Here is a 24,916-nt window from a genome sequence, read left to right on the forward strand (position 1 = left end):
CCTCTCATCTCCCAGGGCAGGGGAATCAGCAGGAAGGAAAGGGTTAACCTTCCAGGGGATGTAATAACAGAACACTCCTACAGAGGGCAGAGTAGTTTCCGGTCTTTCCCCATCTTTGGTCGCACAGTACACTTCCGCCCACACCACCTCCCAAGCACCGCGTTGTCATGGAGAACACTCCACGCAGGCGCAGTAACACAGAAGCTGGAGGCGTGCTCAGAGCGCGTGACGTCACAAGCACCCCTCAGAGCACTTCCGGAAGAGAAGGGCTCCGTGCAAGAACGGGACATCACAAGAAGTGCAGGGAAGGAATTGCGGCAGGTTACGTGAAACTAGCGGGTAAATGGCGCCATTTAGATGAAGAGCCTGTGTGTAAATTATTTTCCGGGGAGGGGAAAGTTATTGAGGTTAGTATGGGAAATCCTTTTAAGAGGTTACATGGAGTTCTGGAAAAAAGTCTCACTGTGGTATAACCCCTTTAGAGGGGACCTTAACAAACCTCTGACGTCATAGTGCCTCTTGTGAGACAGATAGCGGTGAAGGAAATGGTGCAGAGCCCTTCCAATAAAAACCCCTGACATGTGAGAAGTGTGTTATTGATGGGTCCTCCCATGCATCAGGTGACTGGGTCATGTGATCATGTCACTGGCTGCTGTGGCCACATGACCCACAGCGGTGGGGATCAGGTAAGTATGATTCTGTCCACAGGTCTGGCCACGTTGGGGGGGGGGTGCCCGATACGCCCCTAGGACTAGGTGAACAACCCCTTTGTTTACTTTTCTGTCGACATTGGTGTAATACGGCTTGGTTTTTTTTTGTGGGTCAGTTGAATGGCAGAAATTTGGGGTACATCTATGAAAAGGGGTTTCTCAGACTTATATACTGATGAACTATCCTCTGATCAGTGGGGGTCCGACACCCGGGACCTTGCTGATCAGCTGTGTGAGATGGCACTGCTGCCTTCTCTATACACAAGTCACCAAGCACAGCACTGTCCAATCTATAGCGGCTGTGCTTGGTGTCGCAGATACCTCTTCTATGGGGCTGAGCTGCACCTAGGCCGAGTGACCGATGAACATGATGTCACATGACCTAGGAAAAGCCACCAGAAAGCAGCGCCGCTGCCTTCTCAAACCACTGATTGATGGGGGTCCCGGGCGTTAGACCCTTTATTTATTTATTTTTTTGTGTAAAAAAACGAATTCCAATAGTCTTTTTGTGGTGTCGTTTTTATGGGGTTCACCTTGCAGTAAGTGACATAATAGTTGCATTCTTTGGGTCAGTATAAAGACAATGAAACCAAATTTATACTTTTTATGCTTTTCTGTGTGACTTTTTTTGTGTAACAAGTTGCAGTTTTCAGTGGTGCCTTTTTTAGGATGCGTAGGACTTTTCGATTGTTTTAAGTTTAGTTGAATTGTTTTAATTTTATTTTTCAAAACTTTTTTTTTACTTGTTTTCTAGGTCCCAGTAGAGGACTTGAACGAATCTTCTGATCGCCTACGTATTACACTTATATATTTAGGTATTGCTACAGTGTCTTTTGTCAGTTACACTAAAACTGACAGAATGCCTGTTAGTCCCTGCCAAAAGAGCCCCTTGTTCTCTGTAACCACTTAGATGCCGCACTCAGCATTGACTGCTGTATCTAAGGCCCCTTGCAGACGAGCGTGTCCGGATAGGGTGCGTTTTGCACGCGCGTGATAAAAAACTGAATGTGGTACCCAGACCGGAACTTCTTCATTGAAGTTCAGGTTTGGGTTCAAGGTTGTGTAGATTGTATTATTTCCCCTATAACATGGTTATAAGGGAAAGTAATAGCATTCTGAATACAGAATGCATAGTACAATAGGGCTGGAGGGGTTAAAAATTTTATTTTTATTTTTCTAACACCTTAATCCACTTGTTCGCGCAGCCGGCATCTCTTCTGTCTTCTTCTTTGAGGAATAGGACCTTTGATGACGTCACTGCGCTCATCACATGGTCCATCACATGATCTTTTACCACGGTGATGGATCATGTGACGGACCATGTGATGAGCGGAGTGACGTCACCACAGGTCCTTTTCCTGTGCACAGCAAAGATGAAGACAGAAGAGATGCCGGCTGCGCGAACAAGTGGATTAAGGTGATTTAACTTATTTATTTATTTTAACCCCTCCAGCCCTATTGTACTATGCATTCTGTATTAGGAATGCTATTATTTTCCCTTATAACCATGTTATAAGGGAAAATAATAATGATCGAGTCTCCATCCCGATCGTCTTCTAGCAACCGTGCGTGAAAATCGCTTGCGGATGCTTGCGATTTTCACGCAGCCCCATTCACTTCTATGGGGCCTGTGTTGCGTGAAAAACACACAATATAGAGCATGCTGCGATTTTCACGCAACGCACAAGTGATGCGTGAAAATCACCGCTCGTGTGCACAGCCCCATAGAAATGAATGGGTCCGGATTCAGTGCGGGTGCAATGCGTTCACCTCAGGCATTGCCCCCGTACGGAAAACTCGCCCGTGTAAAAGAGGCCTAGGGCTAGTTTCACACTAGCACTTGACATGGAACAGCCTGCCAGATTTCTCTGAATTCCGGCACTACCAGAAGCTTTAAAACCCTCTGTTCAGTCCCATCCACCTTATCCATAGAGTTCCATTTGCCTGACAGAGGTAGCGTTTTTTGTTCAGCCAAATCCTGGCATATTAGTCAATGGGGCCAACAGGCATTCTGGTAACATCCGGCAACAGATCCAGAGGGCTGCAGCAGACGTTTCTCTGCTGGAACTACTAAGGAAGCCTTTGCAGAATGCCGGGTCACTGTCTTACTTTACTTTCAGTATACAGAGTGGTTGTGAGTCCTCACATTCATAAGGGCTGTTTCACACGAGTGAGTCCATTGCGGGAATCGCGCTCCATGTGTGAGTGTGATCCTCCGCTCTGGACTTGCAGGAGCGCGCAGCATTATCATGATTTATAATGCTGTGTGTCTCTGACCTTATTTCTACAGAATCATAGTGACCGCTTTATGTCAGTATGATTCTTTAGTTAGGGCAGCATAACACTGGTGACACATTTCTTTTAACCCCTTTCTGCCACCAATGTATAGAGCTTTCCTTGACCACATTTCCTACAATGAATAGTGCAGATGACATCCCTTTGGCATACAGGCAGTGTGTTTGGAATTAGCAGTCTAGGACGACTAGTGTTGGTGTTGTTTAGGATGACAGTAGTTTCTGTCCTCAAATTCTTGAAGATAGTGTTGGTCTGATGTAGCGCAACCAAGCACTTAGGAACGATCTGGCCAGTCCCTGGCATTTGGGAAATGGTTCATTTAGGGTCAGGCAGATTAATTCTCCAATTGTGTGTACAGCAGAATCATTAAATCCATTTTGGGGAGAGATGCTACTCATTAAAGGCCCTGATGGTTCCTGCAAAACCCTGTTGGCTCGGCCCTCACAGCAGGGTTATGACACTGCTATTGGGGGCTGGGTGATTATGGCTCTTGTCGCTGCCCGGAGAGGCTCCAGCACGTCTCTATACTGCTTATTACACATGTTCTGCACGGGAAGCTGCTATGGCTGCCTCTGCACTGCCCTGCATGCAGCACTGTGTGAGGTGCCTAAAGCTGGCATCACTGCTGGAGGTCAACACAATGCTGCCGGCCCAACTACCGGAGGTTTTTTCGGTTCCATTTTTCTTCCCTAAACCATAACTTTTTATATTCACATAGCTGTATGCGGGACAATTTGTACTTTCTAATGCCACCATTAATTATGGCATAAAATGTATTGGAAAGTGGTAAATTCCAAATGGGGTGGAATTGGAATAAAATGCAATTCCTCCACGGTTTTACGGATTTTGTTCCCATGGTGGTTTGTTTTGCAGCAGAACTGACCCATGCCCTTCATTCTCTGGGTTAGTACGATTACAACGATACCCCATATGTATAGGTTTTTTTATGTCTAAATAGTGTTAAAAAAATAATCTATAATTTTTTTATTTATTTTTTTACATCACCATATTCTGACCCCCAATAACATTTTTATATTTATATATACTGAGCTATATAAGGGCAAATTTTTTGCGGGACAATCCATAATTTTTATTGATACCATTTTGGAGTGTGACTTTTTGATCACATTTATTACATTTTTTTGGGGTAAGAGAAGCAATGAAAAAATGGCAAATCGGCCATTTTGACCCTTTTTTCTGTTACGTCATAAGCCGTGTTGGAATTTTTTTTTGTATTTCAATAGTATGGCCATTTTCCGTCACGGTGATATCCATTATGTTTATATTTATTGTTATTTAGGTACGGTATTTATTTTTTAATTATACGGAAAGGGGGGTGATTTAACCCCTTAAGGACACATGACGTACCGGTACGGCATGTTTCCCGAGTCCTTAAGGACACATGACGTACCGGTACGTCATGTGTTGTTCCGATCACGGCCGGCCGGCAGTGATTGGAACCCGGTGCCTGCTCAAATCATTGAGCAGGCACCTAGGCTAAATGCGCGGGGGGGTCCCGTGACCCCCCCATGTCGGCGATCGCGGCAAACCGCAGGTCAATTCAGACCTGCGGTTTGCTGCGATTTCTGCAGTTTCTGATCCCCGCGGTCCCTGACCGCAGGGATCAGAAACTTGAGTATTTCTAAATTATATCTGTATCCTTCCCCCCCCGCACCCCTGCATGATTTTAGCCCGGTGGGAGGTGCAGGGGGAGGGTTGCGGGAGGCGGGCGGTGCGGCAGGCGGGATCGCGATCCCCCGCCCGCCTCCCCTTGAATAATCGTTGGCGTCTAGTGGGTATACCAGGGTGCCAGCACATTGCTGGCACCCTGGTATAAACGGGTGACATCTGCGATGCGATGTCAGCCGTTTAACCCTTTCCATACAGCGGTCCGTACGGACCGCTGTATGGAAAAGGTTAACAGCTCAGGGAGCTCCCTCCCTCTCCCATCGGGGGGCTGCTGTGCCTTTGCAGCCCCCCGATGGAGAGGGAGAGAGCCCCCAGACAGCCCCCCGACAGATCCCTTCCTTACCCTTCCCCGTCTGCGCAGTTCTGGCCAGTACTGAGCAGACGGGGAAGGTTCCCATGGCAACAGGACGCCTCTCAGGCATCCTGCTGTCCATGGTGCTGAACAGATCTGTGCTAAAGGCATAGATCTGTTCAGACAAAGTGTAAAATACAGTACAGTACAATATATATTGTACTGTACTGTATTATACAGACATCAGACCCACTGGATCTTCAAGAACCAAGTGGGTCTGGGTCCAAAAAAAAGTGAATAAAAGTGAAAATAAAGTAAAAATCAAAAAACACATTTATCACTGATTAAAAATGAAAAAAATAAAATTCCCTACACATGTTTGGTATCGCCGCGTCCGTAACGACCTGATCTATAAAATGGTCATGTTACTTTACCCGAACGGTGAACGCCATAAAAAATAAAAAACTATGATGAAATTGAAATTTTGCCCACCTTACTTCCCAAAAAAGGTAATAAAAGTGATCAAAAAAGTCGCATGTACGCCAAAATTGTAACAATCAAACCGTCATCTCATCCCGCAAAAATCCTACCCTAGCCAAGATAATCGCCCAAAAACTGAAAAAACTATGGCTCTTAGACTATGGAAACACTAAAACATGATTTTTTTTGTTTCAAAAATGAAATTATTGTGTAAAACTTACATAAATAAAAAAAAAAGTATACATATTAGGTATCGCCACGTCCGTATCGACCGGCTCTATAAAAAATATCACAGGATCTAACCCCTCAGATGACCACCGTAAAAAAATAAAAACGGTGTAAAAAAAGTCATTTTTTGTAATCTTACGTCACAAAAAGTGTAATAGCAAGCAATCAAAAAGTCATATGCACCCCAAAATAGATGCCAATCAAACCGTCATCTCATCCCGCAAAAAATGAGACCCTACTTAAGATAATCGCCCAAAAACTGAAAAAACTATGGCTCTTAGACTATGGAGACACTAAAACATTTTTTTTGTTTTAAAAATGAAATCATTGTGTAAAACTTACATAAATAAAAAAAATTGTATACATATTAGGTATCGCCGCGTCCGTGACAACCTGCTCTATAAAATTACCACATGATCTAACCTGTCAGATGAATGTTGTAAATAGCAAAAAAAAAAAAAAACGGTGCCAAAAAAGCTATTTCTTGTTACCTTGCCGCACAAAAAGTGTAATATAGAGCAACCAAAGATCATATGTACCCTAAACTAGTACCAACAAAACTGCCACCCTATCCCGTAGTTTCTAAAATGGGGTCACTTTTTGGAGTTTCTACTCTAGGGGTGCATCAGGGGGGCTTCAAATGGGACATGGTGTGAAAAAAAAACAGTCCTGCAAAATCTGCCTTCCAAAAACCGTATGGCATTCCTTTCCTTCTGCGCCCAGCCGTGTGCCCGTACAGCAGTTTACGACCACTTATGGGGTGTTTCTGTAAACTACAGAATCAGGGCCATAAATAATGAGTTTGGCCACACGGGGCATCAGTAGGTTTTTGCACATTTAGATGCCGTGATCTCGCTTGATCACGGCATCTAAAGCCTTTAATTACCGCGATCGGCATTATTGCCAGTCACAGTAATTAGCCGCAGGTCTCTGCTGTATGAAACAGAGACCTGCTGGCCAGGGCGCCATGTTTACACATCGCTCCAGCGGCATACATGTCCTGCTCTGGTAGCAAAAGGGGTCCTGCAGAGATCCGGTCAGATTCCGTCAAAAATGTGGAAAATCGGTTGTACGCAAACTGCTGCACGCTGCGGTTTGTGTCCGGCCGATGCCCGGCATTCTCTGCCGACTCAGACGGCAGATGTGAAACTAGCCTTAGGTTTTTTTTTTCCTGGACTCTAGCAGCTCTTTCATTTTCTCAGAGCAAACATTGAAAATCTTACATTTCTGCACAGAAAACATGTTTGGGCAGGTGTGTGAAAAGTTTTATAGACCTTCCTCATTGAGCTAGGCTTCACGGCCTGGTGAGCAGGAGAGCGCCTTTTTACCACAGCTGCTTCCTCTGCTTAGGAAAGCACATTACATGCCACTTCATACTTACCAACTGATGGAAAATGGCAGTGCAGCAGGTTAATAAGCCTACATGTGCAGCCCATGTTATTTAGGCCTCTTTCACACTACCGTATGGCTATTTCAGTGTTTTGTTGTCCGTTTTTAACGGATCCGTTGTTCCGTTTTTTTTTGTTTCCGTTCCGTTTTTCCGTATGGCATACACAGTATACAGTAATTACATAGAAAAAATTGGGCTAGGCATAACATTTTCAATAGATGGTTCTGCAAAAACGGAACGGATACGGATGCATTTCTGTATTTATTTATTTTTTGCGGACCCATTGACTTGAATGGAGCCACGGAACGTGATTTGCGGGCAATAATAGGACATGTTCTATCTTTCAACGGAACGGAAATATGGAAACAGAATGCATACGGAGTACATTCCGTTTTTTTTTGCGGAACCATTGAAATGAACAGTTCCGTATACGGCCCGCAAAACGAAAAAAAAAACTAAAATGGTAGTGTGAAAGAGGCCTTACCCTGTAAGGACCCCATTTTAGTTTTTTGCCTTTTTTTGGTTTTTCCTCCATAACCATAACTTTAGTTTTTAATGGAGCTATTTAATTTACCATATCTTCTATTGCCAAATAGGAAAAATTGTTTGTGTAATTTTACTACTTTAAGATAAACACTTTGAAAAAAAATTTTTTTTTTTATTGGTACCGTTTTTGGGTCAAGGTGACCCAAAAATGTCAAATCACGTGTTTTTATTTATTTATTTTATTCCATTATGGAGATCACCGCACAGGACACTTTCGGACGCGGCGATAAATGTTATGTTCATTTTATTTTTGTAAAATTAAGAAAGGGGGGTGACTTTAAATTTTTATTATTATTTTTTTTATATATTTTTTTAAAATATACTTTTAAGGCCTCCTTCACACGGGCGAGATTTCCACGCGGGTGCAATGTGTGAGGTGAACGCATTGCACCCGCACTGAATCCGGACCCATTCATTTCTATGGGGCTGTGCACATGAGCGGTGATTTTCATGCATCACTTGTGCGTTGCGTGAAAATCGCAGCATGCTCTATTTTGTGCGTTTTTCACGCAACGCAGGCCCCATAGAAGTGAATGGGGCTGCGTGAAAATCGCAAGCAAGTGCAGATGCAGTGTGATTTTCATGCATGGTTGCTAGGAGACGATCGGGATTGGGACCTGATCATTATTATTTTCCCTTATAACATGGTTATAAGGGAAAATACAGTCCTGATCAAAAGTTTAAGACCACTTGAAAAATGGCAAAAAATCATATTTAGCATGGCTGGATCTTAACAAGGTTCCAAGTAGAGCTTCAACATGCAACAAGAAGAAATGGGAGTGAGACAAAACATTTTTTGAGCATTCAATTTAATGAAAACAACAAATAAACTGAAACAGGCTGTTTTTCAGCTGATCAGAAGTTTAGGACCACACCTCCAAAAAAAAACTAAACCCTCCCAAAACAGAAATCCAACTTCCAAACATGAACTCAGTAATGAGTAGCTCCTCCGTTATTGTTTATCACTTCCAAAATTTGTTTCGGCATGCTTGCTGCAAGCGTTTATGAGGGGAGTGGGAACATTTCTCCAAGTGGTGAAGATGGCCGCACGAAGGCCATCTACTGTCTGGAACTGTTTTTGTAAACTTCCCTTGCCATCCATCCCCAAAGGTTCTCAATTGGATTTAGATCAGGGGAACACGCAGGATGGGCCAAAAGAGTGATGTTATTCTCCTGGAAGAAGTCCCTTGTCCTGCGGGCATTGTGTACTGTAGCGTTGTCCTGTTGTAAAACCAAGTCGTTACCACACAGACGAGGGCCCTCAGTCATGAGGAATGCTCTCTGCAACATCTGGACATAGCGAGCGGCCGTTTGACGCCCCTGCACTTCCTGAAGCTCCATTGTTCCACTGAAGGAATAAGCACCCCAGACCATTATGGCGCCCCCTCCACTGTGGCGCGTAGAAAACATCTCAGGTGGGATCTGCTTGTCATGCCAGTAACGTTGGAAACCATCAGGACCATCAAGGTTACATTTTTTCTCATCAGAGAATAAAACTTTCTTCCACCTTTGAATGTCCCATGTTTGGTGCTCTCTTGCAAAGTCCAAACGAGCAGTTCTGTGGCGTTCAAGGAGACGAGGTCTTTTGGGTAATTTGGGTCGAGGATCGTCCAGTGTCTTGACGGACAGCCAATTGGATCCTCCGGCTCAGTGCTGATGAAATTTTTTTGGGTCTTCCACTTGACTTTTTTGTTCCATAACCCTCAGGATCATTTAAAATGACTGTCTTACTGCGTCCCACCTCAGCAGCGATGGCGCGCTGTGAGAGACCCTGCTTATGCAGTTCAACAACCCGACCACGTTCGAAAAGGGAGTTTTTTTGCATTTGCCATCACAACGTGTGACTACCTGACAGAAAATGACAATGAATCCACATCTTTGCACAGATTTGGCCTAAACTTTTGATCAGCTGAAAAACAGCCTGTTTCAGTTTATTCGTTGTTTTCATTAAATTGAATGCTCAAAAAATGTTTTGTCTCACTCCCATTTCTTCTTGTTGCATGTTGAAGCTCTACTTGGAACCTTGTTAAGGTCCAGCCATGCTAAATATGATTTTTTGCCATTTTTCAAGTGGTCTTAAACTTTTGATCAGGACTGTAATAGCATTCTTAATACAGAATGCTAAGTAAATTAGGGATGGGGGGTTTAAAAAAAAGAATTAAACTCCCCTTATCCACTTGTTCACGCAGCCCGGCTTCTCTTCTGTCTTCTTTTTTGATGCCCAGGAGGAAAAGGACCTCTGGTGATGTCACTGCGCTCATCACATGGTCCATCAAATGATCCATGTGATGAGTGCAGTGACGTCACCACAGGTCCTTTTCCTCCTGGGCATCAAAGAAGAAGACAGAAGAGAAGCCGGGCTGCGCGAACAAGTGGATAAGATGAGTTTAATAATATTTTTTATATTTTTTTTTACCCCTCCATCCCTAATTTACTATGCATTCTGTATTAAGAATGCTATTATTTTCCCTTATAACCATGTTATAAGGGAAAATAATAAAATCTACACAACACCTAACCCAAACCCGAACTTCTGGGAAGAAGTTCGGGTTTGGGTACCAAACATGCCGATTTTTTTCTCACACGCGTGCAAAACGCATTAAAACGCTTTGCACTCGCGCTGAAAAATCGTGCATTTTCCCGCGACGCACCCGCATCTTATCCGGCCCTGACACGCGACGCCCGTGTGAAAGATGCCTAACACATTAACTCTTAGTTCCCTTAGGGGGCTACAACATGTTCCATAGACCACAATAGAATACTATAGAGGACTATGAGATTCTCACAATCTGCCTGTTGAGCCGTGCCTTAACCATGTCAGGCCTGAAAGCCTTCAGAAGGCCTGTCATGGCAACCGATTGGAACCCTGAGATTTTACTGCAGAGGGAGACTTTCCCTTTGCCTAACCTCACAGATGCAACGATCCAGATTGACCACAGCATCTGAGGAGTTAAATAAACGAGTTCGGCATCATCGCCGATCCTGGTCATTGCAGCAGGATGCCAACTGTAGCCTGTTCCATACAACTCCGGCACACTAATGCCATATGTGTATGGCATTAAGGGGTTAAAAAGTTTAGTTGGGACCAGTTTCCGCACTACACCCCGCCAGCTATAGAGCCTCTGTGGATGTGAAGATGGTTTATGGCTTGATCTCTGTGCATATACAATGGTGGAACTTTTACTATTCTAGTTTATAAATGCATAGAGATTAGGCCATATACTACCACCAAACATCTTTTGTTTTAAGTGCAGAAACCCGTATAGAATTAAAAAAACATTGCTCATGCTTTAAATGTCCCACCAATCCAGTCTCCATGGGTCCTGCAGAGATGACATCATGTCAGGGCCGGTTTTAGACAAAGTGTGACCCTGGGCAAAATTGAAAGTGGGGCCCCAAATCCTGAAATATTGGACCAGAAGTCTGACAAGACTTTGTAGGCACAGACAGCGGTTGCAACCACAGCACCTCTTTGGGTATTTTCTGTGCTTAAAAAAACCTAATGCAGAATCTGCATCAGTGTTTTTTTTTATGTGTTTTTTTCTGACTAATTTTATAAAACACTTTTTGATGCACTTTTGACGTGGACTTTTATGCCTTCTCATTTTCAATGGGAATTCTGGACATGGACTCCGCGTTATGAATGGCCAGGGCACTTCTGTTTTTTCATGGTGCAGTTTATAAAACCACAAGCTGAAAAAAAGTTTCCCATCCGGGGCCCTGAAGTGAAAGCCGAGTGTGCATGCATGGTCATCCTCCATTATGCTATGAGTGTTCTGATAATAGCTGATCACTGGCTCTGCTATTTTTCCATAACAGTAAATGGAGATAATGCTGTGCATGCACACTGTTATGGGGGATCTGTGGAGAACACAATTTTATGGAGGATCTGTGGACGACACACTGTTATGGAGGATCTGTGGACGACACACTGTTATGGGGGGGACCTGTGGACGACACACTGTTATGGGGGGGACCTGTGGACGACACACTGTTATGGGGGGGACCTGTGGACGACACACTGTTATGGGGGGGACCTGTGGACGACACACTGTTATGGGGGGGACCTGTGGACGACACACTGTTATGGGGGGGACCTGTGGACGACACACTGTTATGGGGGGGACCTGTGGACGACACACTGTTATGGGGGGGACCTGTGGACGACACACTGTTATGGGGGGGACCTGTGGACGACACACTGTTATGGGGGGGACCTGTGGACGACACACTGTTATGGGGGGGACCTGTGGACGACACACTGTTATGGGGGGGACCTGTGGACGACACACTGTTATGGGGGGGACCTGTGGACGACACACTGTTATGGGGGGGACCTGTGGACGACACACTGTTATGGGGGGGACCTGTGGCCGACACACTGTTATGGGGGGGACCTGTGGACGACACACTGTTATGGGGGGGACCTGTGGCCGACACACTGTTATGGGGGGGACCTGTGGCCGACACACTGTTATGGGGGGGACCTGTGGCCGACACACTGTTATGGGGGGGACCTGTGGCCGACACAGGTTGGGCTGCATATTGTAGGTCAAGAAGACTTCTTATGGCTTTTGTCCTCAGTAGAGAAGTAGATAGATGAAATAAAGGCGCATCTTATCCCTTAATTTTGCTTAGTTTTAGTTATATTGCTCACTACTTGAATGTGTTATACATACAGTGCCTTGCAAAAGTATTCACCCCCTGGACTTTTTTAGTATTTTGTTACATTGCAGCCTTAAGTTCAATGTTTTTTTTTATCTGAATTTTATGTGATGGATCAGAACACAATAGTCTAAGTTGGTGAAGTGAAATGAGAAAAATATAGAAATAAAACTATTGTTTAGAAATAGAAATTGGCATGTGCGTATGTATTCATGCCCTTTGTTAGGAAGCCCATAAAAAGCTCTGGTGCAACCAATTACCTTCAAAAGTCACATAATTAGTGACATGATGTCCACCTGTGTGCAATCTAAGTGTCACATGTTCTGTCATTACATATACACACCTTTTTTGAAATTCGGAATGGATGCGGACAGCACACAGTGTGCTGTCCGCATCCGCGGAGCGCGGCCCCGATCTTCGGGTCTGCAGCTCCGCAAAAGATAGAACATGTCCTATTCTTGTCCGCAGCTGCGGACAAGAATAGGCATTTCTATAGGGGTGCCGGGTAGGTGTGTTGCAACACACCACGGACGTGTGAATGGAGCCTAACTTTCAGCTAAAAACAAAAAGGCACGTTGTGAGTTTGCGAAAAGGCATGTGGGAGACTCCCAAAATGTATGGAGGAAGGTGCTCTGGTCTGATGAGACTAAAACTGAACTTTTTAGCCATCAAAGAAAAAGCTATGTCTGGAGCAAACCTAACACGTCACATCACCCAAAGAACCACCATCCCCACAGTGAAACATAGTGGTGGCAGCATCATGCTGTGGGGATGTTTTTCAGCATCCGGGACTGGGAAACTGGTCAGATTGAGGCAAAGATGGATGGGGCTAAATACAGGGATATTCTTCAGCAAAACCAGTCCCACTCTGTGCGTGATTTGAGGCTAGGACGGAGGTTCACCTTCCAGCAGGACCATGACCCCAAACACACCGGTAAAGCAACACTTGGGTGGTTTAAGGGGAAACATGTAAATGTGTTGGAATGGCCTAGTCAAAACCCAGATCTGAATCTAATAGAAAATCTGTGGTCAGACTTAAAGATTGCTGTTCACAAGCGCAAACCATCCAACTGGAAGGAGCTGGAGCAGTTTTACAAGGAGAAATGGGCAAAAATCCCAGTGGTAAGATGTGGCAAGCTCATAGAGACTTATCCAAAGCGACTTGGAGCTGTGATTGCCGCAAAAGGTGGCTCTAGAAAGTATTGACTGTAGGTGGGTGAATAGTTATGCACATTGACTTTTTCTTTTATTTTGTCCTATTTGTTGTTTTCTTCACAATAAAAAAATTATAAAAATATCTTCAAAGTTGTGGGCATGTTCTGTAAATTAAATGATACAAATCCTCAAACAATCCATGTTAATTCCAGGTTGTTTGGCACCAAAATACAAAAAAAGTCAAGGGGGGGGGGGGTGAATGCTTTTGCAAGGCACTGTATATGTTTTTAATCAAAGAGTACAGCCCAGAAGTGAGGCAGCATGTAGCCAAGCCATGCCCATCCATGGCAAGCAGTGGGGTACCCCGCACAACAAGTATGGGCTATTAATTGTGATTTTGTATAGATATTTCAGTTTGTAATATACTATATTTAGGCTTCTTACACACATGAAATCGTCACTGGTGTTTTTTCACCAGTAAAAAAACAAACGCAAGTTTTTGGTGTGTTTTATTGTGGTGTTCTTTCTGTCTTTTTTTATTTTTTATTTTTTCTTCAGTGTGTATTACCACTATCCTCCTAGAGGCTCCGTTCTCCCACCTCTGGCCGCGCCCTGCTACACTAGATTGACAGGGCCAGGCATTGTTGGTCTCCTACCTCTGGCCCTGTCTGCAGTGTAAATCTCACGCCGTTCAGTATTCGGCGCAGTGAGTGAAGGGCGCTCGGTGGTTGGCAGCTTCCTCATTGCGCCTGCGCCGAATACTGAACGGTGCGAGATCTACCTCCGGCCCTGTCTGCAGTGTAAAAGACCAACGGTGCCTGGCCCTGTCAATCTAATGTAGCAGGGCGCGGCCAGAGGTGGGAGAACGGAGCCTCTAGGAGCATTGGGCAACCGCCCCCTGCACCTAAAGGCTAATTAACATATTATGAAAGTTTGTTTTTCTTAATAACGGCGGCACGCAGTGAGATGGCACGAATATAGTTATGTTCAGCTGACATTAGCACATTGATAATGTTAGCCAGCTTAATACCCATTTTCAGGTGACAGAAACCCTTTAAAACAAAGTTTTGAGCGAATCGACTTTGGATCTACGATCTGTAGCTTAATTCTCTCATGTGACCAGAGTAGAGATCTAATGATACCAACCACAAAGGTAAAATAAAAGAATTTTACCAACTGAACGGCCTATAGAAATTTTAAAGGGCCAGTTTCTGGCTACTGTTGACCAGTATTCAGATGACTATATGGCACTTGATAATATAGCCTTTCTTGATATTCTGAGCCATTTTCTATATTTCATTAGTCAAGTTCCCTTGCTGGGCAACCCTTCTGTGCTGTTCACACAGAGGCCCTGTCCTGTGCAGACAGTGGGTGCAATGTACAGTCGTGGCCGAAAGTTTTGAGAATTATATAAATATTGGAAATTGGTAAAGTTGCTGCTTAAGTTTTTATAATAGCAATTTGCATATACTCCAGAATGTTATGAAGAGTGATCAGATGAATTGCATAGTCCTTCTTTGCCATGAAAATTAACTTAATCCCAAAAAAACCTTTCCACTGCATTTCATTGCTGTCATTAAAGGACCTGCTGAGATCATTTCAGTAATCGTCTTGTTAACTCAGGTGAGAATGTTGACGAGCACAAGGCTGGAGATCATTATGTCGGGCTGATTGGGTTATAATGGCAGACTTGACATGTTAAAAGGAGGGTGATGCTTGAAATCATTTTTCTTCCATTGTTAACCATGGTGACCTGCAAAGAAACGCGTGCAGCCATCATTGCGTTGCATAAAAATGGCTTCACAGGCAAGGATATTGTGGCTACTAAGATTGCACCTCAATCAACAATTTATAGGATCATCAAGAACTTCAAGGAAAGAGGTTCAATTCTTGTTAAGAAGGCTTCAGGGCGTCCAAGAAAGTCCATCAAGCGCCAGGATCATCTCCTAAAGAGTATTCAGCTGCGGGATCGGAGTGCCACCAGTGCAGAGCTTGCTCAGGAATGGCAGCAGACAGGTGTGAACGCATCTGCACGCACAGTGAGGAGAAGACTTTTAGAAGATGGCCTGGTGTCAAGAAGGGCAGCAAAGAAGCCACTTGTCTCCAAAAAAACATCGGGGACAGATTGATCTTCTGCAGAAAGTATCTTGAATGGACTGCTGAGGACTGGGGCAAAGTCATATTCTCCGATGAAGACTCTTTCCGATTGTTTGGGGCATCTGGAAAAAGGCTTGTCCGGAGAAGAAAAGGTGAGCGCTACCATCAGTCCTGTGTCATGCCAACAGTAAAGCATCCTGAGATCATTCATGTGTGGGGTTGTTTCTCATCCAAGGGAGTGGGCTCACTCACAATTTTGCCCAAAAACACAGTCATGAATAAAGAATGGTACCAAAACACCCTCCAACAGCAACTTCTTCCAACAATCCAACAACAGTTTGGTGAAGAACAATGCATTTTCCAGCACGATGGAGCACCGGGATAAGGTAAAAGTGATAACTAAGTGGCTCGGGGACCAAAACGTTGACATTTTGGGTCCATGGCCTGGAAACTCCCCAGATCTTAATCCCATTGAGAACTTGTGGTCAATCCTCAAGAGGCGGGTGGACAAACAAAAACCCACTAATTCTGACAAACTCCAAGAAGTGATTATGAAAGAATGGGTTGCTATCAGTCAGGAATTGGCCCAGAAGTTGATTGAGAGCATGCCCAGTCGAATTGCAGAGGTCCTGAAAAAGAAGGGCCAACACTGCAAATACTGACTCTTTGCATAAATGTCATGCAATTGTCGATAAAAGCCTTTGAAACGTATGAAGTGAGTGTAATTATATTTCACTACATCACAGAAACAACTGAAACAAAGATCTAAAAGCAGTTTAGCAGCAAACTTTGTGAAAACTAATATTTGTGTCATTCTCAAAACTTTTGGCCACAACTGTACTTGAATGGAGGAGACTGAGTGCTTTGCCTGATCATATGACTTTCCATCGGCAGCCATTTTATGGACGGACCTTAGTGCAGACAGCACAACAGACTTGGCCAAGAAGGGGGCATACTTAATGAAATATAGAAATTGGCACGGAATATCAAAGGCTATGTTAGCGTTATATAGTCATCTTACAAACACAGTAGGCAGAAATTGCCCAACCCCTTTAATGACATTAGTAGAATAAAGCCACCTTTCCACAGCATGGTATTGACACTACCCTACTTTACTTTAACACCCTCTACTAAGTTTTGGTTCCAGGTAGTTTGTTTTCCATTGTGGATATGGTACCCCCCAGTGTAGCTGGTAGCAGTCTAGTGATGATTCTCTTGTTCTACTCACTAGTCAGCACTGTGGTTAACTGACCTTCATGTGCCAGGATCCCGGGTGTCTAACCCCTACCGATCAGATACTGATGACCTGTCCAGAGGATAGGTCATCAGTTAAAAAAATCCTGGAAAACCCTTTTAATGTACTTTGGGCAGTTTTGTTAAATAAAATGAGTTTAAAAATAGAATGTAAAAATCACATTCTTTTGCTTATTGTGTCTTTAATGCTAATTAAATAAATGTAATAAAATATCAATTATTGTACTACTGCGGTTTGCCACTTTCTGGTCCCAGACTTGACTTGCAGGAAATGGATTGGATTGTATGCTTGGCCATTTTCTGAAGAGGGTTAATATTGCAGACAGTGACTGAGTGGGCAGTCCAAGCCATTTCCTACATGTTGAGTCCGAAACGAAAACGTGGCCAGGAGTTGGGACCAGAGCAGAGGCAGAACAGCAGCAATGGGGGGGGGGGGGGGGGGGTGAATCGGTGTGTAATGATTATTTGCTTTTTTAAATTCATTCAACCCGTTTTTTAAATAAAATTATTTCCCCAGAAACCCCTTTTAAGCCTGCAAAGGTTTACATGTATGTTTTTCTTTTTTTTTTTATTTCTCTGTAGGCATCTCATCATGCCAAAATGTGTTGTGCATAGTTGTGTTTTCCGGTGGAAGAAGGGTCAACGTTCTGTAAATCTTCATTGTTTTCCAAAAGAACCTGAAAGAATCAAGCTTTGGCTGCAACAGACTGGACAATATGAGGGTAACATTGACAAAATGGTTGAAAGAGTATATCAAGGAAAAGTAAATGACACATTTAGAATGTGTTCATTACATTTCGCAAATGACAGTTACTACTACGATGGTGATCGGAAACTTTTAAGGAAGGATGCTGTTCCTACTATTTTTGCTACGAATATGCCATCTACAGTATCAGCAAAATCAAGCTCTTCATGTGATCAACACTCCTATGCTGCCCCACCTGCTGATAGCAAGAAAACATCCAGCTCTGGTACAGTATGCACACGTTGGATTCCATTTCCAGTTCTTTCTAATGCATCCTCAGACACCACCATCCAACAAATGACTTTAGTTCCTGTGGTTACTCAGCGTGCCTTTCCTCAAGCATGCAGAACTAGTGAACAGTCTGATTCAAACAGCTCATCACTAACTGTTCAACCATCTGCAACCACTACACGTGAAGACACGAAAAAAACGTCCTCTTCTGTTCTTTCAAATTCCAACTTGCCTTTGAATACCCAGCTCAGGCCAGAAGCTACATGCACAAGCACTAACACTCTGTCTTCCACCACAACTGCTTGTCCAGTAATATCCTTATCTTCAACATCAACTGGAAAAAATTGTGCATCGAGGACTGAGTCTTCCAACAAAACTCAGACGGCTCCACCGATCAGTATTCCTTTGTCTGTTGTTAGTGCAACACAGCCGTGCTCCATGACAGTTCTTCCAGTTTCTGGAACAGTGTCCTCTGTGACACAGAAGCCACCAACAACATCTGGTTTGCTACAAAAACCACCCTCTCTATCTGTTGTCCACATTCCACTTAAAACATCTTCACAATCTGTAATTCCTGGTTGTCAGCCACCATCAAAGAAAAGAAAGCTGGAGGAAAATATTGTTTTCTTGGAGCACAGTGCTGCGTCCTCTTCTGTGCCAAGTGTATTACCTAGCCATTGTATGAGCCAAACCTCTAATACAGGTAATCTTTATTTTATATCAAGCAGCACATCAGCGGTTCAGCCATCTTATCAGATTCAGAAACCTTTAATGGTTGACAAAGGTGTCAACACGGATTACTTCATAAATAAAAAAAGATACTGCATTGCCACTGACCCAGTGCATAGAAAAAGTGTACACACACAAACTAAAATATGTAAAAAACATAGTAAAATTATGTGCACATTAATACCTCCAAGAGAGCAAATTGATGACAGTGGTTCAGACTCGACCATATCTCTTGCCAACCCAGAATACATGGGAGTTAGTGACTGCAGTCCTTCCAGGTCAAGTGACTGTGGCGATGATATATCTGAAGTTTTCAAAACTGTTGATTTAGATGTTGTTAAAGTGGAAATCTCTTCAGATTGTGAAATGGATGTACATAAACGTCCTACTTCAGAAGTCCATATCAAAGAAGAAAATGAATTATCTGCAGGGCAAGCAGTTCTATCGTCAGGAGCTTTTAACAGTACATGTATATTACCAGATTTTGACACCCATACTATTAAAATAGAACCCAATATAAAAACAGAATTCCCAATTTCTAGTTCTCCACAAAATATCACAAATTTCATATCAAAAAGTCCCAAAATTGAAAGGTTTTCACCCATTCCAACTTCATGGGAAACATCTGCCATACAGACTGATTTACTAGAAGACCTAAATGACTCCTCGTTCTATATCAATGAAATGAGTGAGGATGAAGATGAATCATTCTTACTTCCAAGTGATGCAGAAGATGAAGACGACATAAAACCTGTGTTCCAGGACTTGGATTCACCAGTGGAGAATCCTGTTGAAGAAGAAAAGTATATTGTTTTTGAATCCTGTCTGAAAAAGCTGATAATGATGATCCCGTGTAGGTCAGAAACAAAGTGTATGTCACCACTTACACAATACAGAAAAGAAGCCATTGGATCTTATTTGTCTATACAAGTTCGTTGCAGATCTGGTCATACAAGTTTACTATGGGAGAGCCAGCCAAGACATGGATATCAACCAATGGGAAATGTTCTGTTATCTGCCGCAGTGCTATTTAGCGGTTCAAGTTTTCTAAAATCCCAACATATGTTTAAATTGCTAAATTTGAAATCAATAGACAAAAGTACCTATTATAAAACTCAGTCTATGTACCTGTTTCCTACCATTAATCATCACTGGAAGGAGGAACAAAAAGCAGTCATACAAAGAGTCCAGGAAAGACCACTTTGCTTGGCAGGAGATCAACAATTGGACAATCCTGGATTTTCTGCCAAGTACTCTATATACTCCATGATGGATGTGGCCAGCAAGAAAATTTGTTCATTTTCAGTACAGCCGGTTACTTCACAAGTGACATTGGAGGGGCTTGAAAAAATAGGATTTCAGAAGTCTATGGGTGAGCTCCAAACTATGAATGCTGAAGTGGAAATGATTGTTACTGACAGAAGTGTTGCTATTCAGGAACTTCTGAAGAACAATTATCCTGGTATCATTCATCAGTTAGATCTATGGCATCTATCCAAATCAGTTGGCAATGAAGTTTTAATCACAGCCAAACATAAAGACTGTGAAATCTTATATGAATGGGTGGAGGCAATCAGGAACCATATTTGGTGGAGTTCTTGCACTTGTTGTAAAAACCATGATTTGTTAATTGAAAAATGGAAATCGGTTCTTCAGCATGTCACCAATGTTCATGAGTGGGGTGGTGATAGTGACTGTAAAGCGTGTCATCATCCACCTCTCCCAGAAGAAGTGGTGAACAGTGCAAACTGGTTGAAGAAAGACTCAACCGCCCATGAACAACTCAAAAAAATGGTAGAAAATACCAGTCTATTAAAGGACTTAAAACGTCTCTCCTTCCTCTGTCACACTGGAGAGTTAGAGATCTACCATACCACTTGCCTTAAATATCGTCCAAAGACGTTACATTTCTTCCTGGACTCTATGGTAGCACGGACACAACTCGCAGCCCTTGACCACAACAGAAATGTCTGTAGAGTTAAAGAACTGGTGAAAAATGCTTCAAGTGGAAATGCATTAAACGCTATGACACAGGGATTAGAAGTCTCCAAAGGTCAAAAGTCATGGATTATCAAGGCTCTGTATAAACAAACCTGCCAACATTTTCTTTTTGATATCATGAATGATGTCATAGCTCTTGTCAGAGAGAAGACATTTCAATAACCCTCCATTAAAGGGTTATTCCCATCACAGACAATGGGGGCATATCGCTAGGATATGCCCCCAATGTCTGATAGGTGCGGGTCCCACCTCTGGGACCTGCACCTACAACGAGAACAGAGATGGGAATACCCCTTTAAGTTTGTGACCCTACCACTTTTAGTTTATGAACATGAGAATTCTGAAACGACATTATTCTTTATCTGGGTGGTGATTGATAGACCTTTATATTCCCAATGACCTAAAAACCCTAAAAGTGTGTAACTTTTGCATTTTTAATGATCTTTTTGACAAAGATAAGGATGCAACTATTCCCAGTTCTTTTTATTTTATTTTTCTCTGTAAATACTTATTTTTATAATAAAATAGAAAAGGAAACATAGGCAGAGGAGACTGCGTATGTTGGTATAGTAAATAAAAATAAAAAATCTAATTGGGAAATGAGATCCTTCCCACTGAGAATATAAGTGATCTCTTTTAATGAATGTTGTGGGAAAACACAAAAGAGTTGCTGATGCTTTGGCCCATAACAGTTTGATTTATAAGATGTGTATGTAATACATTTTAATAAATTGAGAGGTAGCTTCACTTTTGTGCTCAGCTATGCAGTGTGGCAGAAGTAGTTAGGAGCGAGGAGCTGTGAATATTCTGCATTTACGGCATACATATTAGGACATCCTCAGAAATCATCCACAACTCCCTCCTCCGTCAGCCCAAACTCCCTCCTACCTTAGATGTCAGCCAAAAATCCCTCCCTCCTAACTCAAAACTCCCTCGTCCCTCAGACATCAGTCAAAAAATACCTCCTCCATCAGCCCTCAGCCCAAACACCGTCAGGGGTCAGACATTAGTTGTCATCCCTCAGCCTAAACTCCATCAGCCATCAGGGGTCAGACATCAGGTGTCAGCCCTCATCCAAAACTCTATCAGCCGTCCGCAGTCAGGCATCAGACATCGGGTGTCAGCCATCAGCCAAAACTCCATCAGGTGTCAGACATTGGTTGTCTGGGGAGGGGGTGGCTCAAAGCATAATGTCATGTGTACTACTGCCAGACCTTTTCTGTATACATTTTGTGTATGGTTGGGGTCTTGGTCTGTGACCGCTGTGTAGTGGATCCGTGCATCTTAATGCTTTGCCCAGGCATAAAAATCTGTCTGAAATCCTGGGGACTTAATGAAAAGAAAAGGTCTGGCAGTAGTACACGTGACATTATGCTTTGTGCCGCCCCCTCCCCAGACAGCCAATGTCTGACACCCCATGTCTAACACCTGACTCCTGACTACTCACTGCTGATGGAGTTTTGGCTGAGGGCTGATCCCTGACGGCTGATGGAGTTTAGGCTGAGGGATGACAACTGATATCTGAGAGCTGACACCTGACGGCTGATGGAGTTTGCAAAAGAACTGATGGAGTTTGGCCTGAGAGCTGATGGAGGAGGTATTTTTTTACGTCTGAGGGACGAGAGAGTTTTGAGTTAGGGGGAGGGATTTTTGGCTGACGTCTGAAGGAGGAGGGACTTTTGGATGAGGGAGGAGGGAGTTTTGGCTGACGTTTGAGGTAGAAGGGAGTTTGGGCTGACGGAGGAGGGAGTTGTGGATGATGTCTGAGGATGTCCTAATATGTATGCCGTATGCATGATACAGATCATACATACAGTTGCAAGAAAAAGTATGTGAACCCTTTGGAATGACATGGATTTCTGCACAAATTAGTCATAAAATGTGATCTGATCTTCATCTAAGTCACAACAATAGACAATCACAGTCTGCTTAAACTAATAACACACACAGAATTAAATGTTACCATGTTTTTATTGCACACCCCATGTAAACATTCACAGTGCAGGTGGAAAAAGTATGTGAACCCCTAGACTAATGACATCTCCAAGAGCTAATTGGAGTGAGGTGTCAGCTAACTGGAGTCCAATCAATGAGATGAGATTGCAGCTGCCCTATAAAAAACACACACCAGTTCTGGGTTTTCTTTTCACAAGAAGCATTGCCTGATGTAAATGATGCCTCGCACAAAAGAGTTCTCAGAAGACCTAAGATTAAGAATTGCTCAAAGAATGATATATAATTCAACTGGCGCTTCACCATATATATAAGATCGCAGCGGTGTTTATAGCAGTCCCGTACCTGCTATGGAGGATATTGTGCAGACAAGCTGCACGAATAACAAATATGAGAAAATAAATGTAACACTGCGCGCTACTATTGAGTGGATATAATATATTAAACTAACTAGCCACAAACTAAAAAACCATCTACCACTCTAGCATACAATGCCGCACAAACCACTAGATGCGTATGAGGTCTTACCTTGACGCACGTGTGTTTATGGCGGTGCAATGTTCTGCAGCGGTCCTCCTCTTGTATTCTCTATGCGGAGTAAGAGAAGTGGATCCAAGGGGAGGGGATGGACTGGTGAGTGTTAGAAATTTATAAGTATTGGGAAGCTTGCCCCGGCCGGTGGCAAAGTATTCCCGTTACCTGTGGATTCGTGCTCACGTCTGAGCCAGTGACGTCACCGCTAGTGAGTTACGGGTTGTAGTGGGAGTCAAACCTCCAACGCGTTTCGAGTACGGGCGGTACTCTTCATCAGGGAACGTTACACCCACTACGTGTATTGTCATTATTCATAGTGCATGCTGAACCTAAAAACCCCTCCTCCCTATAGTAATTGTTACTAATCAAAACCAAATAGTTCAATTTCAGGTTGAGGCCCTTTGGCAACATCGTATCTAAATTGAATATCCATTCTGTTTCTTTCTTTGATTGCTTTTTAATAAAGTCTCCTCCACGGGCGTCCATTTCTATCTTCTCTATGCCCAAAAAAGACATGCCTTCTATTTTTCCTCCATGTACCTCAGTGAAATGCCTAGATAGGGGGTGTTCTGTTGATTTTTTTCTGATATTATTCATGTGTTCGCTTATGCGTTTTTTTAATTTTCTCTTGGTGCGTCCGATGTACAGTTTATGACAGGGGCATTTTATCGCATAAATAACCCCTTCTGTATTACAGGAGATATGACCCCTAATCTCCTGGTTAAAACTACCCTCATAATTACTTATATGTTGTGTTTTCACTGTATTTTTTGTTGTGTTTTTACATGGGGCACATTTTTTACACGGGAAGAAGCCCTGTGGGAGATTGCTCTGAATGTTGTGCTTTTTCATTAATATACCTGCTCCTTTGCTAGTTGAGGCAATCTTGTTGCCTATATTAGTTGCCCTTTTATATATAAAGACTGGTTTTTCTGGTATGAGGTTGCCTACGATTTTATCCTCTTTCAATATATCCCAGTATTTTCCTACAATTTTTCTGAGGATATGGGTTTGTATATTATAAGGGATAATGATGGGTGGTATTTTCTCCTTTATTTCTGATCCTCTTGTTTCTTTGTTTTCGTTTTTCTTTATAAATTTTTCTCTTGCTATCAACTTTATTTCTTTTTTCTGTGCTTCCACTATTTCCTGATTATATCCCTTCGCTGTAAATTTTTTTCCCAAGATTTCTGCCTCGTTAACATATTCATCGGTCTCAGTGCAGTTTCTTCTAAGGCGGAGAAACTGACTCCTGGGTATATTGTCCAGCCATCTGGGCAAATGACAACTGTCTCTATTAATATAGCTGTTGGAGTCTGTTGGTTTTGAATACGTTTTAGTACTAATGTGATCTCCTGTGACATAAATAGTGAGGTCTAAAAAGTTAATTTCCTGATTGCTATGGCTAGTTTGTGGCTAGTTAGTTTAATATATTATATCCACTCAATAGTAGCGCGCAGTGTTACATTTATTTTCTCTTAAGATTAAGAATTGTTGACTTGCATAAAGCTGGAAAGGGTTATAAAAGTATCTCCAAAAGCCTTGCTGTTCATCAGTCAACGGTAAGACAGATTGTCTATAAATGGAGAAAGTTCAGCACTGCTGCTACTCTCCCTAGGAGTGGCCGTCGTGTAAAGATGACTGCAATAGCACAGCGCAGACTGCTTAATGAGGTGAAGAAGAATCCTAGAGTGTCAGCTAAAGACTTACAAAAGTCTCTGGCATATGCTAACATCCCTGTTAGCGAATGTATGATACATAAAACACTAAACAAGAATGGATTTCATGGGAGGATACCACAGAGGAAGCCACTGCTGTCCAAAAAAAACCCCATTGCTGAACGTTTACAGTTTGCACAAGAGCACCTGGATGTTTCACAGCAGTACTGGCAAAATATTCTGTGGACAGATGAAACCAAAGTC

The 24,916-nt window shown here is 42.9% G+C and overlaps 1 protein-coding gene across 1 annotated transcript; it reads left to right on the forward strand.

Moving 5' to 3' along the window:
- Positions 1-283: 283 nt before the first annotated feature.
- Positions 284-20,787, forward strand: LOC120980919. The gene is made up of 2 exons (XM_040410297.1): positions 284-407; positions 17,384-20,787. Exons 1-2 carry the CDS (start codon positions 358-360, stop codon positions 20,667-20,669), a joined length of 3,336 nt encoding a protein of 1,111 aa, XP_040266231.1. The 5' UTR covers positions 284-357; the 3' UTR covers positions 20,670-20,787.
- Positions 20,788-24,916: the final 4,129 nt, after the last annotated feature.

The sequence above is a fragment of the Bufo bufo genome, chromosome 10, assembly GCF_905171765.1.
Source record: "Bufo bufo chromosome 10, aBufBuf1.1, whole genome shotgun sequence".
Classification (NCBI taxonomy): Eukaryota; Metazoa; Chordata; class Amphibia; order Anura; family Bufonidae; genus Bufo; species Bufo bufo.

Bases quoted from the DNA above. Each gene is read 5' to 3' on its own strand.
- LOC120980919 (XM_040410297.1), top strand. From the start codon at position 358: ATGAAGAGCCTGTGTGTAAATTATTTTCCGGGGAGGGGAAAGTTATTG. The intron at 408-17,383 runs GTTAGTATGGGA...ATTTCTCTGTAG, and splicing joins GGGAGGGGAAAGTTATTGAG to GCATCTCATCATGCCAAAAT.